The sequence below is a fragment of the Corylus avellana genome, chromosome ca1 (genome assembly GCF_901000735.1).
Source record: "Corylus avellana chromosome ca1, CavTom2PMs-1.0".
Taxonomy (NCBI): domain Eukaryota; kingdom Viridiplantae; phylum Streptophyta; class Magnoliopsida; order Fagales; family Betulaceae; genus Corylus; species Corylus avellana.
Window position 1 is genome coordinate 8,986,415 of NC_081541.1, and position 15,690 is coordinate 9,002,104.

At 38.0% G+C, this 15,690-nt stretch overlaps 1 protein-coding gene across 1 annotated transcript in view; it reads left to right on the forward strand.

Annotated features, from left to right (window-relative positions):
* The window catches only part of LOC132176414 (uncharacterized), a 93,536-nt gene that overhangs the window by 33,695 nt on the left and 44,151 nt on the right, over positions 1 to 15,690 (forward strand). Inside the window, exons 27-35 of the mRNA XM_059588647.1 lie at positions 4 to 125; positions 462 to 593; positions 718 to 831; positions 1,077 to 1,261; positions 2,638 to 2,746; positions 2,845 to 2,988; positions 4,384 to 4,659; positions 4,794 to 5,468; positions 7,052 to 7,270. Coding sequence (XP_059444630.1) covers positions 4 to 125; positions 462 to 593; positions 718 to 831; positions 1,077 to 1,261; positions 2,638 to 2,746; positions 2,845 to 2,988; positions 4,384 to 4,659; positions 4,794 to 5,468; positions 7,052 to 7,270 — 1,976 coding nt within the window. The remainder of the gene's footprint in view (positions 1 to 3; positions 126 to 461; positions 594 to 717; positions 832 to 1,076; positions 1,262 to 2,637; positions 2,747 to 2,844; positions 2,989 to 4,383; positions 4,660 to 4,793; positions 5,469 to 7,051; positions 7,271 to 15,690) is intronic.

Genomic DNA, 15,690 nt, shown 5'->3' on the forward strand with positions numbered 1-15,690 from the left:
ACGGTAAAGGTCGTGTGGTATTTTTCTTAGGTATGAATGTTGACAGTGTTTCCGTGTATCTTAACAAGGAGGATGGTTCCCAGCTTGCCATGTTTGTACAAGAAAGTTTCCTGCTGGATATTAAGGTAATGCAAATCTTGTTATTGGTGACTTCCTTCAGCATTTCTTTATTCTGTTTTAATATTGTTAAACATGAATTCATTCTGTGAACTTCATAACTATTGATGATGAAATTTACTTATCAAAAAAAAAAAAAAAAAAAAAACTATTGATGATAATGTGGATGCAGCCCAACTGTATTTTTTTTTTGTCTCTATTCTTACGTTTTTTCTCCATTCCTTAATCAAAATTTCATTTGTAGTTTGGAGATATATATATTTAAGATCTCTGTTCTCAGCTATACCATATTCTTCTGACTTGAATAATTTTTTTTTGTTTTTGTTTTTGTTTTTTTAATAAAGGTCCACCCAAGTTCTCTTTCCATTGAAGGCACATTAGGAAATCTTAGACTCAGTGATATGTCTCTCGGAACAGATCACGGTTGGGGTTGGCTTTGTGATATACGTAATCCGGGGGTTGAATCTCTTATTAAGGTCCATTATCCTCTCTTTGATGAGCAACTGATGCATTGCAGGCTTCATTGGTTTTGTTCTTCTATATTTATATTATACTTCTTTTATTGTTGTCAGATAATTTTTCTTTCATTTTCTTTTCCAGTTCAAATTCAATTCTTATAGTGTTGAAGATGATGATTATGAAGGATATGATTACAGCTTGTGTGGCCGACTTTCTGCTGTTCGCATTGTTTTCCTCTATAGGTTTGTTCAGGAGGTACATTTCAAAACTACCGGTGATTAATTATGTTGAGTTAGCATGGTTTTGTTATCATTTACTTGTTCAGCAGTGTTAACCATTCTTAAAACTGTTTAATTGATAGACATTCAGGATTCTCATGGTTTCTAATTCATTTAAATTCTTAGCACAAATGTTTTCCTTAATTTTTTTTTTTTTTAATTTAAGATACTTGCTGTATTTAATACAAGAAAGTTTTATGGAGACATGCATGTTTTCTGCAGATAACAGCGTACTTTATGGAACTTGCTACCCCACATACTGAGGAAGCTATCAAACTTGTTGATAAAGTTGGAGACTTTGAGTGGTTGATTCAGAAATACGAGATTGATGGAGCTGCTTCTTTAAAGCTGGACCTTTCACTGGATACACCAATGATCATCATTCCGAGAAATTCAATGAGCAAAGAGTCTGTAGATCTTCTTTTTTTTGGATAATTACAAAGAGTCTGTAGATCTGTACATTAGTTATGTAGTGCTGATTTGATAGACTTGTAGGTAGTACTTTTGATGTGACTGTTTGGAACCTTGGAATTTCAGAGGGAGGGGTATTAATTACAAGGTTAGAAAATGTCTCACATGAAAATTTTAATGAATACTTTAGGTTAGGTGAATTGGAGTGACATGGAAGTTTTTCTCGTAAGGACTGTGGTGTTGGTGGTGGTGACAATGGTATTGGTGAGATATGTGGTGGTGATGTTGCTGATAGGAATGGGGTGGTGATAAATTGGTGGTGGCTGTGGTGGCATTGCATTGGTAGTTTTGGTGATGTTGATGGCAGTGGCTAGAATATGAGGTGGCAGTGGTGGTAATAGATGGCAGCTGCTATGTTATGGGTGGTGGTGGTGTGGCTGCAGCAGCCATGAATGATGGGGTCAAGGTTGGAGTAGTGTTGTGATGTGGTGGGGTTGTTGTTGCATTGGTAATGGTGGTGGTGTTGGCTGCGAGATGGTGGGTGTTTGTTGTGTAGCATTGGTATTGGTAATGGTTAGTGGCAGTGATGGTGGTATTGACTGTGATAGCAGCATCAGCAGTGTTCTGGTGGTAGTGGCAATGTTGGTGGTGGTATAATAATGGTGGCCTTGGTCATGATGGCAGTGACAGGGTTGGCAACCAGTGCTTCCTTATGTGAATGATTTGGAAAGAGCCACCCCTCTTTTTCGTAGTTTTGATTGGTGGGATTTGTGCTTTCCATAGCCACCCCTCTTTCCGTGGTTTGATTTCTGCATCTGTTTGATTGCTTGTTTCATACTCAAATTCGTCCAAGATTTTGGAAGGTCCTTTCCTATTGACCCAACCATGAAATTCCCAAGTTCCTACACTCTTTTATCGAAATGCACTCTTATAGTTCTAATTTTGCTGAATGACTGTATACATAAACACAGTTCTTTTCTGAAAGATTATGCGTAATCACATTTAATTTATTGAAGGAGCATGGTTTGTGAAATTGTTGTAAACTATTTTCTCACCATGCTCCTTAATTATTATTATTATTATTATTTTTTGAAATTTAAACTTAGGCCACAACTTGTAGTGGTACTAAACTTTTGTCGTATGGATTTATTTGGTTATGAAACCCCTTTTCTTTTCCTCTTTTCATACTTCTTTTTGATCTTTTTTCCTTATTGGCTGATTTAATGATTTATCAACAAAAAAAAAAAAAAAAAAAAAAGATTTGTGGGCAAATACATTCCTGCTTTTCTTGCATTTTGAAGGGATATTAAGTTTTCTAAACTTAATGTGTTTGATGTTTAGTTGTTGAGTGTTATCTTTTGATATTTTGCAGTTTCATTCAACTTGATCTGGGCCAGCTTCAGGTGACAAATGAATTTAGTTGGCATGGCAGCCCAGAGAAAGATCCTTCGGCTGTCCATATTGATGTTTTACACGCTGAGGTAGATAATATATATATATATATATATATATATATATATTTCCTAAGTATTGCAATTCTAAAGTTACTCAACTACTGTTCACATGAGCATTATTGCAGATTATGGGGATCAACATGTCTGTAGGGATTGATGGGTTTGTAGGTAAACCTATGATTAGGGAAGGCCAAGGATTTGATGTTTATGTGCGCAGAAGTTTGAGAGACGTGTTTCGAAAAGTCCCAACATTTTCTCTAGAAGTGAAGGTAATATTTGTGCTTGAAATTCCAGTGACTATTCAATGTCTTGCTTCTCATCTGATTGTTTAAGCATCTTTAGTATTCCTTGTGGTGGGGGACTGTTGACATTATTATGGTATACTTTGATGTGTAATATCATGGGAACAAGGGTCAAGTCCTGTAGTTCCCAGGCATATATTGCATCTTGTGTATGCACTTGGTTTCTGTGAGCTTCTTTGCTTAAAGAAACTTTTTGGACTGAGCACTTGACTCCTATTTCTCTCCCCCCACCCACCCACCCCCTCCTTCTTTTTGAGTTATTTATACTCCATTCTACACAGATTCTGGTCTCAATCTGTTATACTAGAGTAGAAGAATGTGTGCACAGATCTGTTGTTCCTTTGGGATCAATAGTTTCTTCAATGGACAAACACTACATGTTGTTCGACTGTTGTAGAAGAAAATTAATTTATCCCTAGTGGCCTGAGATATCTTTACAGCTCTAGATATATATTCCTTGACTCAGCTCAAGCTGGATCTTACTTGCATTTATGGTAATTAAAATATCTTTGGGTTGCTTGCCTAGATCTGTTGTTTTTATTAGTTGTAATGAGTTCAAACCTGTCCCTGTTCTTGATGTTGTATGCTTCTGGATTAAGTTTTGGTGTGATTAGTTCATAGTGAAGAGAATATTGAAACATGAATAGTTTCATGATTTTAGGGGTTAGCTGCCCTTGCAGGCCTTGCCTTGGTCCAGTGATGTGCTCAATTGGTGTTGTTTGTTTCCGATCTTAGTTTTATTTATGAGACTTACGATTTGTGTTGGAGTTTAGTTGACTTATTTATTGGGAAGGCTGTGTGTAAGGTCCTGGTGGTATTTCCTGACAAATGAATAATCTCTCACAAACATTCTGGTCCAGTTATATACCTGTGCATAAATATGATGATGTAGTGTATAATCTGTCACAAATTTGGGGTTTCCTTTAATTTATAGTGATCACTATGGTGAAAGCTAGGTGTAACCTTTTATTATCCTATTTCAACGTTTCAGATTCCAAAATTTACTTTGATGTTGCTGATTTGATCTGATTTCATTTCTGAAAGTATTTTTTCTGTATGGCCTGAATAATTGTATCAAAGATCAAATCTTTTAATTTTAAAATCTAGGGTCTTTATATAATGCATTTGATTATAGATTTATGTCTTTTTGTTTGTTCAAATATTATGTTCTTTAAATGGCTCCCTAAATGATTAAATATGAAACTTTCATATTTTTTATGCATATTATAAGTTTATTAGCTTTTCATGGTCTCATATATATACAACATTAATCATCAAATATATATATATATATATATATATATATATATATATATATATATTGGAGGTTACTTGATACTTAATGGGTGATCTTTTGAGCAGGTGGGTTTATTGCATGGTGTGATGTCTGACAAAGAATACAAAGTTATTCTGGATTGTGGATACATGAACTTATGTGAGGAACCTAGGCTTCCTCCGAGTTTTCGAGGCTGCAAATCTGGTTCGAAAGATACAATGAAGATGCTGGTTGACAAGGTCAACATGAACAGTCAAATGCTACTCTCACGTACGGTTACCATAGTGGCGGTTATAGTCGACCATGCCTTGTTAGAGTTGTGTAACGGCATTGAGGAGGAGTCACCCTTAGCTCGTATTGCAGTGAGTAATTATGTTGATATGCATCCATACAGATATGTGTGTGTGTGTTTATATATAGCTGTGCTTTGTACTGTTTGTTTTCGCTTAATGTTGGCTGCTATGTACTTACCTGTAATGTTTGTTTGGTTTTCCAGGTAGAAGGTCTTTGGGTGTCATATCGGATGACGTCGTTTTCTGAAACAGACCTCTATGTGACCATTCCTAAATTTTCCATTCTAGATATTCGCCCTGATATAAAACCTGAGATGCGCCTGATGCTTGGCTCATCTACGGATGCTTCCAAACAAGCTTCTCCTGGAAGTTTCCCGTTTTTCTCAAATAAGGGAAGCTTTGGGAGAACAAACTCAGAAGCCGTTGTTGACATTGATGTGCCAATTTCAACAATGTTCTTGATGGACTATAGATGGCGAGTGTCATCCCAGTCATTTGTGGTTCGGGTTCAGCAGCCTCGAGTTCTTGTCGTACCTGATTTCCTTCTTGCTGTGGGTGAGTTTTTTGTTCCAGCTTTGGGAACAATAACTGGAAGGGATGAAACAATGGATCCTACAAATGATCCCATAAGTAGTAAAAATAGCATTGTACTCTCTGAATCCATTTACAAACAGAGTGAAGATGTGGTGCATCTGTCCCCAAGTAGGCAATTAGTTGCAGATTCTCTTGGCATTGATGAATATATATATGATGGTTGCGGAAAGATTATCTGTTTAAGCGAAAAAACAGATGTAAAGGAATTCCAGTCATTCAGATACCGACCAATTATAATTATTGGGCGTGGTAAGAGGTTGCGGTTTGTTAATGTCAAAATTGAGGTACAGACAATTTCTACTTATATATGGTTATTTTTTTTTATATTACTTGCTTGTGTGTTTCATATTTTTATCAGTGGAGTCAAAGTATGCCTTAGATTTGGTTGCTAGTTGGAGTCCTCTAAAACAGATGAGCTGAAGGAAAACTTATGTTTAGAAAGAAGGCCCAAAAATTTCATTGGAAGGAAAAGTAAAAAAGTAAAAGTGAATAAGGAGCTACTAAACATCATTTTGAACTGAGTATGAAAAAAAAAAACATAAAAAGTTCCGTAAGTATGGATGTCTGCTTTGTCTGCATGTCAGCATTGTTAAGTTTGAATACATCTCGATGATAATGGTAATCCCAAATAATTCTGAACCGTATATGAATGGGAAACCTATACCAATTTTTTGGCTGTTGACCTTGTTTAGTTATTATCTCTCTAAGTACGTATTGTATAAGGATCCTCTCTTTTATTCATGGAACTGTGATTAAGCTGATGATGTACGGTTCTTGTTATTGCTGAATCCTGGACATTTGGTTTGCAATGTGTAAAATCTTAAGTCTGAAGAATTCCTTGAATATATATATAGGGTTAACTTTTTTTTTTGATAAGTAATGATGATATAAAAAGAGCGCAGAGGGGCGCAACTCATATACACGGGAAGTATAACAAGAGAGCGCCTAAGAGGGAGAGAAATGAAAAAGGAAGTCAGAAAAGCTAATCACTAACGGAGCTAGCCAGGCGGCCGTCCAAGAGTACAGAGTGAAAAAAAAGAAATGAATAAGTTCCTCTAAAGACCTAGAGGAGTTCTCAAAACATCTAGCATTTCTTTCGCTCCATACACACCACATAAGACAGAGAGGGATCATCTTCCTTAAACATATATAGGGTTAACTTTACAAAGGCTCTCTGAACTTCCACACGTTTTGGGAAGACCCGCTAAAGTTCAAAAACTCTTAATTTCACCTCTCGAACATCTAATTTGATGCAATCTACCCCATTCATTAGGATTTGACATTAAATCCTAACGGAGGCTATAAAAATACCAAAATACCCTCTACTTTTATTTTTATTTATTTTTTATAATTTTTAATGTGAAATTAAGGGTAAATTTAAAATTTTATAAAAGTTTTAGGGGTATAAAGGTCATTTCATAAATCTTAATGCTTGTTTAATGCCATACCCTAATGGATGTGGTAGATTGTATCTAATTAGAAGTTCGAGAGGTGAAATTGAAAGTTTTTGAACTTTGGGGGGTTTTCTCAAAACGCGTAGAAGTTCAGGGAGCCTTTGTGAAAATTTCCCCTATATATATATATACACACACACACACACACACACACACACACACATATGTATATATGTATGAATGTATGTATGATATTTGTATGTCTATTGTGTTATATGCTAAAGTGTGTAATATTAATTTCTATTGGCATCCAGCTAAGTATATGAGTTCAGTTTTGCTGAAGAGTACTCATTATGCTTTACCATCATATTAAACTGGCTTGTCAGAAGATTTGGAAGGATTGTTGTTGTAACATTTCTGTTGGATTAGCTCAATGTTCCACAGTTTAATTGATTTGTTCATTGATCCGCCAGAATGGTTCTCTTTTGAGGAAGTATGCATACTTGAGCAATGATAGCAGCTACTCAGTCTCATTAGAGGATGGTGTTGATGTTACATTGCTGGACAAGTCTTCATCTAATGATGACAAAAAGAGTATACACTACATGCATGAATCATCAGACACCTCAAATATCTGTTTGAATTCTCAAAATGATTTAAAAAGGATGCAGAGTTTCACATTTGAAACCCAGGTGGGTAATCTTTCTATTCCAGATCTATTACAAATAAACTTTTCTTTCTACCCGTTTTCTTTTTCGGTTTTACTCTGAACTGTTGTGTGTTTAATATTTGGTTTAATTTGCAACATTGTGTTCCCACTCTTTATGTATACATAAAAAGTTAGTTGTTCAATTGCTTTTATGTCCATCTTTGGTAGCTTTTTGTTCACCATATGTTTTATTTGCTTCCAGCCATAACTTTACCATTAAACTTTGGACTTTTATCCTTTAAAATTTTTATGCTACATCCCCTTTCTTTGGGATTGCTCCTCTGAGATTTGTGACGTTCTTCGTAGGTTCTACGAAGGTGCCTCTTGCCCTTGCATCTAAAGCCATAGTTTTCAGTAAAGATGATGTATTGAAATCCTTTTTTTTTTCTTTTTTGGGATAAGTAATTCAATCTCATTAGAAAGTGGAGAGGGATGCAACCTTAGTACATAGGAAGTACACAAGAGAGACCCCTATTAGGGAGAAAAAGAAGAAAAAAGGCAAAAAAAATCAGAAAAACTAGAAAATTGCGGACTATTTTACACCGCTATCCATTTATAGAGGGATTTGGAATAAAGTTCTTTAGCTCTTCCACCGAAATCTCGCAATTTGCAAAGGCCCTTTTGTTCCGCTCTCTTTAAAGGCACCGCATTAAGCACAAAGGTGCCATCCTCCAAACTTCTAAGATGTTACGGCTTACCGATTGACCTCGCCAACTTGCAAACAACTTTATTACCCTTCTAGGCATGACCAATTCTACGCCAAAACCTCGGAAAATCGAGAACCATAATTCTATTGCCACTTCATAGTGAAGAAGCAGATGATTTATGGACTCCCCACTCTTCTTGCACAAATGATTATGAAGTTCCTATGACTCAGGTTATCTTTTGATAAGTTTTTTTTTTTTGATAAGTATGACTCAGGTTATCTAAGGTCAAGATCTTTCCTAGTGCCTTGCCCACACAAAGAACGCCACTCTCAAAGGAGTATTAACTCTCCAAATACTCTTCCATGGAAATGGGGACCTAGTAGGAATGACCACCACATGATAAAAGAACCTTACTTCAAACTTCCACATTTTGGAGAGGATCCAAATATTTCATCTTGCCTTTTCTCAATTTGATAGAGTACAAAAGAACAATGAAGGAAGTGACAAAGTCCACCTCCCAATCATGCATTGGTTTGGTAAAAGATATATTCCACTAAAGATTTGGCATCACATGATAAAAGGACCTTACTTTGAACTTCCACATTTTGGAGGGGATCCAATAAACTTTATCGTGCCTTTTCTCAAACTGATAAGAGTACAAAAGATCAAAGAAAGAAGTGGCAAAGTCCACCTCTCAATCATGCACTAGTTTGGTAAAAGATATAATTCATGAAAGATTTATATTAATGAACTGCATATGATCCGCCATCCACACCTCCTTATATCACGCAATATTAAACAATTTTGGAAATTATACCATTAGGGACTGGTCCCCACACCACAAATCATGCCAAAACGTGATCTTAGACCGATCTCCAACCTAATGTAGCGTAGGTGTAGTGGATCACAAAAACCTTTTTTTTTTTGATAAGTAATGATGATATAAAAGAGCGCAAAGGGGCGCAACCCATATACACGGGAAGTATAAACAGAGAGCGCCTAGGAGGGAGAGAAATGAAAAAGAAAATCAGAGAAACTAATCACTAAAGGAGCTAACCAAGCGGCCGTCCAAGAGTAATGAGTACAGAAGAAGAAATGAGTCAATTCCTCTATGGTCCTAGTGGAATTTTCAAAACATCTAGCATTTCTTTCATTCCAAATACTCCACATAAGACACAGAGGGATTATCTTCCAAACAACCGCGCTTCGAGAACGACCTCTCGACCACCAACTAGCAAAATAGGCCCTCACCCGGCAAGGCATGACCCAGTGCAACCCGAACCGCTGAAAAATCGTCTGCCAAAGAGCACTTGCAAGCTCACAGTGGAGAAGAAGATGATCGGTTGACTCTCCGGTCTTCTTGCACATACAACACCACTCCACAACCACTATGTTCCTCTTACGCAGCATATCATGAGTCAAAATTTTGCCTAAGGCCGCTGTCCAACTGAAAAAAGCCACCCGCTGGGGCGCCTTAGTACGCCATATGCTCTTCCAAGGAAACTCCTCTTGATTAGAAATGGCCAGGGCCTTATAGAACGATTTAACCTCAAACTTGCCCTTCTTGGACGGAGCCCAGCAAATACGATCTATGCTGCCTAGGGAAACCTTGCAAGAATACAACCGATCAAAAAAAGGAGAAACCAAATCCATCTCCCAATCTTGTACTGATCGTATGAAAATGACATTCCACTCAACAACCCCATTCCTTCCAATAAAATTATCCTTCACCCAAGCTTCTTTGTGTCTGGCGATACTGTATAAGGATGGAAAAGCTTGCTTCAAGGAATTGTCCCCACACCAAATATCATGCCAAAATCGGACTTTCGAACCCTCCCCCACCTCAAACCGAGTACTTTTGGCAAAGAAATTCTACCCTTTCCGAATATGCTTCCATAGCCCCACACCATGAGAGCCCGAAACCTCCTTCGTGCACCACCCACCTTCTTGGTCTTCATACTTAGCTTTGATCAACTTACACCAAAGCGCCTCGTTCTCATTTGCATATCTCCAAAGCCATTTCCCCAAAAGAGCTTGGTTAAACTGATGCATCTTCCGAATGCCAAGACCACCATAACGAATAGGGGTACAAACTTGGTCCCAACTTACTAGATGCAACTTGGGCTCATCCCCCATTCCTCCCCACAAGAAATCTTTCTGGACTTTCTCAATCCTTTTAGCTACACTAGCAGGAATCGGAAATAGAGATAAAAAGTAAGTCGGAAGGTTAGCCAAAGTGCTCTTAATGAGGGTTAAGCGACCTCCTTTAGAAAGGTACATTCTCTTCCAACCTGCCATCTGACGCTCCATCTTTTCGATCACTTCATTCCACATAACCGTATCCTTAAAAGACGCCCCAAGAGGGAGGCCCAAATACTTCATAGGCAAATCGGCAACACTACACCCAAGAATGTTAGCTAAGCCCCCAATATTCTCCACCTCACCAATAGCCACAATCTTTGACTTTCCAAGATTCATTCTCAAACCCGAAACAGCTTCAAAACATTAGAGAATGAGACGAACATACCGGATTTGCTCGATAGAATCTTCACAAAAAATCAAAGTATCATCTGCAAATAAGGAGTGAGAAATCATCAACTCCGACAAGACCCTATTTCCCACCGAAAAACCAGTCAAAAGGCCTTGGTCAACCGTCGCATTCACCATCTTACTCAAAGCCTCCATAACAAGCACAAACAATAACGGTGAGAGAGGATCCCCTTGCCTGATTCCCCTCGAACTGTTAAAGAACCCTTCCGGAGAACCATTCACAAGAATGGAGAATCTTACCGTCTTAATACACCATTCTATCCAAGCCCTCCACCTCTCGCCAAAACCACATCTATGCAGCAAATACAAAACAAAGTCCCAATTTACATGGTCATAGGCCTTTTCCAAATCCAATTCACAAAAACCTCAATACTAGACTAACAATTTTGCCCAAAACCAAGAACGAATAGGATAGATTGAAACCACTCTTTGAGTGTTTCTTATTGAAAACCAATGAATAATAGAAAAGGCTGTAGCTTTATCTATTATTCATTGGTGGTAGGCTAACGATGTTAAACACTACCCACTCATTAGCACTCATTAGGCTAACGATGATTAAAAGCACTCTTTCTAACCTACCCACGTATTATTTATCTCTATTCCAGATTCCAGTAGGAGTGGCGAAGCGTATTGAAAAAATACAAAGATATTTCTTGTGAGGAGGTGTCGATGATGAATTCAAGTTTCATTTGGTAAACTAGTCCAAGGTTTGCATGCTGATGGAGGTGGGGGGATTAGGGGTAAGGAATTTGATTCAGTTTAATCGAGCTTTGTTAGGTAAATGGTTGTGGAGGTTTGCCAATGATGGAGATGCTTGGTGGAGGTTAAATATGATACGATGAGGGGTGGTTGGTGCTCCAAGGAAGTATGGGGATCCTATGGGGTGGGAGTGTGGAAATGTATTTGGAGGGGGTGGGATAATTTTAAGCAGCATGTGTGGTTTGAGGTAGGAGATGGTTCTAGAGTGTTGTTTTTTTTTTTTTTTTTTTTTGATAGGTAATATTTTTTTGATAAGTAATAATGCATTAAGAGCGCAGAGGGGCGCAACCCTAGTACACAGGAAGTATACAAAGGAGCGACTAAGTAGGGGAGAAAGAAGAAGAGAACAAAAAGAGAAAATCAGGACTTTGATAGGTAATATTAATTCATATATAAGCGCAAAGGGGCGCCACCCATGTACACAAGTAGTATACAATAGCTTTTAAGCTGAGAATAAAACACATAAATCTAAAAATTCCGCAAGCATTGAAGCTTGCGACGAATGCCACATTACCCTCCATGAGTAAAGTGTTTGGAGCACCATTTTCTTCAACTCGATGAGTCAAGTTCATTGTCCTCAAAACTCCGTGCATTCCTTTCTCTCCATAGACACCACATTACACACAAATGAACCATCTCAAAATTTGCAGAACTATACGATTACCCCTTTGTCCCTTCCAACTTCCCAAACATTCCTTCATCCTACCCAGCATCACCCACGTAACACCAAATAGCTGAAGAACCATGCTCCATACCTCAATAGCAACTTCACATGCAATAATAAATGATCAGTTAATTCTCCATTGTGCTTACACATACAACACCACTCCGTCACTATAATTTTCTTCTTACGTAAATTGTCCAATGTTAATATTTTCCCCAACACCGCCGTCTACACAAAAAAAGCCACTCTTGGAGGAGCTTTACTCTTCCAAATACTCTTCGAAGGACCAACAGTCGGTGCCGGATTAACTAATACTTGATAGAATGACTTGACTTCAAAATTCTTCCTATTCGAGGGGATCCAACAAATTTTATCCGCATCACCATGCCTAATCTATTGAGAATACAATAACTCAAAAAATCGCATAACCACTTCCATTTCCCAATTTCCATTTCCCAATCATGAACAGGTCGAATAAACATAACATTCCAATGAATAACACCATGTGCTATATCCATATTCTACTCCACCCATTCCTCCTTTGCGCATGCTATACTGAACAAGGCTTGAAAAAGAATCTTCAATGGTAACTCCCCACACCAAACATCATGCCAAAACTATACTTTTGAACCATCTCCTACCTCAAACCGCACAAGCTGCTTAAAATTATCCCACCTCCTCTGAATACATTTCCACACTCCCACCCTATAGGGTTCCCCTACTTCCTTGGAGCACCAACCACCCCTCATTGTATCATATTTAACCTCCACCAATTTCCTCCACCAAGCATCTTCCTTATTGGCAAACCTCCGCAACCATTTACCTAACAAAGCTCGATTGAACTGAATCAAATTCCTTACCCCTAATCCCCCCACCTCCATCGGCATGTGAACCTTGGACTAGTTTACCAAATGAAACTTGAATTTGTCACCGACACCTCCCCACAAGAAATCTCTTTGTATTTTTTCTATACGCTTCGCCACTCCCACTGGAATCTAGAGATAAATAATACGTGGGTAGGTTAGAAAGAGTGCTTTTAATCATCATTAGCCTACCATCCTTGGATAAATACATTTGCTTCCACCCTGCCAACTTAATCTCCATCTTCTCAATGACATTATTCCATATAAGATGGATCTTTATAATGAGCACCGAACGGTAAACCCAAGTACGTAAACGGCACCGAACCCACTCCACACCCAAATATTCTTGGCAAACCTTCCACATCTCCCACCTCACCTATAGAGACAATATCAGACTTTGATAGATTTATTTTCAATCCTGAAACCGTACTTGTTTTGGCATGATGTTTGGTGTGGGGAGTTACCATTGAAGATTCCTTTTCTAGCCTTGTTCAATATAGCATGCTCAAAGGAGGCGTGGGTGGAGGAGAATATGAATATTGCACATGGTGTTATTCATTGGAATTTTATGTTTATTCGACCTGTTCATGATTGGGAAATGGAAGCGGTTTCGCGATTTTTCGAGTTACTGTATTCCCAACAGATGAGGCATGGTGGTGTGGATAGAATTTGTTAGATCCCCTCGAAGAGGAAGAATTTTGAAGTCAAGTCATACTATCAGGTAATGGTTAATCAGGCATCGATTGTTGGTCCTTGGAAGAGTGTTTGGAAGAGTAAAGCTCCTCCGAGAGTGGCTTTTTTTGTGTGGACGGCAGTGTTGGAGAAAATATTGACATTGGACAATTTATTTAAGAAGAACATTATAGTGATGGAGTGGTGTTGTATGTGTAAGCATAGTAGAGAATCAATTGATCATTTATTATTGCATTGTGAGGTTGCTATTGAGGTATGGAGCATGGTTTTTCAGCTGTTTGGAGTTACGTGAGTGATGCCGGGTAGGATAAAGGAATGTTTGGGAAGTTGGAGGGGACAAAGGGGTAATCGGACAGTTCTGCAAATTTGAAGAATGGTTCCTTTTTGTGTAATGTGGTGTCTATGGAGAGTAAGGAATGCATGGAGTTTTGAGGATTGTGAACTTGGACTCATCAAGTTGAAGAAAATGGTGCTCCAAACACTGTACTCGTGGAGAGTAATGTGGCATTCATCGCACGCTTCAACGCTTGTTGAATTTTTATATTTATGTGCTTTATTCTCAGCTTAAAAGCTATTGTACTTTGGCTTTATTGTATACTACCTATATACATGGGTTGTGTCCCTTTGCGCTTATATATGAATTGATATTACCTATGATTATAACAAGTATTTATAGTATCTAAATTACTAACCCTACTAAAACATTGAAATTAAGTCCATTCTATTGAACTGCTGTGATCGCATATGGACGGGGACACTTACTTGTCCTAACGTGATCTTGTCTTAACTCATTGCTAACGGGATAGCTGACATGTTTCTTGGGGCTTCTTTAAAATTGGGCTTGTCAGGACTAATTTTGACGAGCCTTGCTGATGAGCCTCTCGAGTATCCTTTATGTGTTTTTCAAGTGACCTCATTGGGATGCCAAGCTAACGAATCTCTCAGATCTCCAGTTGAGTAGCTCCTCCCGAACACCTTCCTCATGCCGTAGTGAATGAGGCTCTCGGATCTCATTCCCAGAGCCTTCCTAACAATCTCATTCGGATGTGATTTGGACCTCATCTGGACACCCACATCTTCTCCATATTTCTTCATAAAATCAAACGCAGTCTGGCCTGCATCTCCATCTCATATCTTATCAAACTCGAAAAAACTTCTCACCCCCTCATATTTCCACACTCCTACTCCGAAGGTCCCGACTACCTCCTTGAAACACCAACCTTCCCTTGTGCTATCATATTTGATTTTGGTTTCCACTAAAAAGTGGAGCAATGGAATAGAACCTCAACTAAAAAGGTAAACTATGAAACTAAACTAAATAAATTGGTGCTGGAGGAAATAATGGGAAACACTAGGGTTTCAGAGATCCACCTAGCATTATATTACGTATTCCTGAGACATAATTATAACTCAATTAGGTAGAAATTCAATTCTCCTAATCGGAAGATAAAACAATAAAGCACTCTTAAAATTAAAATAAATTGAATATGGTTTAATTAAGAATTTGATTTTGATAACATGACACAATAAATTACACATTTATTATAAATTCGAATCATATCAAATCAAATAGAATAAGCATTTGATATAAACGAAAATAATAACAAATCAAAATAAATTTTCTCTCTTGAAACTACTTTCAAATTAAAATTATCCCTGGCATTCTATTATTAAACTATGAAGAACAGCAAATTTTTTTTGATAAGTAAAAAGATGTATTAGACAAGAGCGCAGAGGGGCGCAACGCTAGTACTCAGGGAGTATACAAGAGAGCGACTAAGATGAAGAAAAAGAAGAAGAGAACATAAAAAGAAAGTCAAGGAAACTGATCACTAAAGGCGCTAGCCAGCCAGCAGTCCAAGTGAAAAGGGTGTACAAGAAAAATTGGACAAGGTCCTCAAAATTCCTAGACGAGCCCTCGAAACATCAAGCATTTCTCTCACTCCAGAGGCACCACATAAGGCAAAGAGGAACCATCTTCCACACATAAACACTACGAGATTTGCCACCCGCCCACCAAGAAGCATACAATTCCCTGACACAACCAGGCATCACCCAACACAAACCAAACCGAGAGAAAACAGCATTCCACAAGATACACGCAACCCCACAATGAAGAAAGAGATGATCAACTGACTCCCCATCCGATTTACACCTGTAACAACGATTTACCACAACAATACCTCTCTTCCGAACATTATCCAAAGTTAGAGTCTTCCCAAGCACA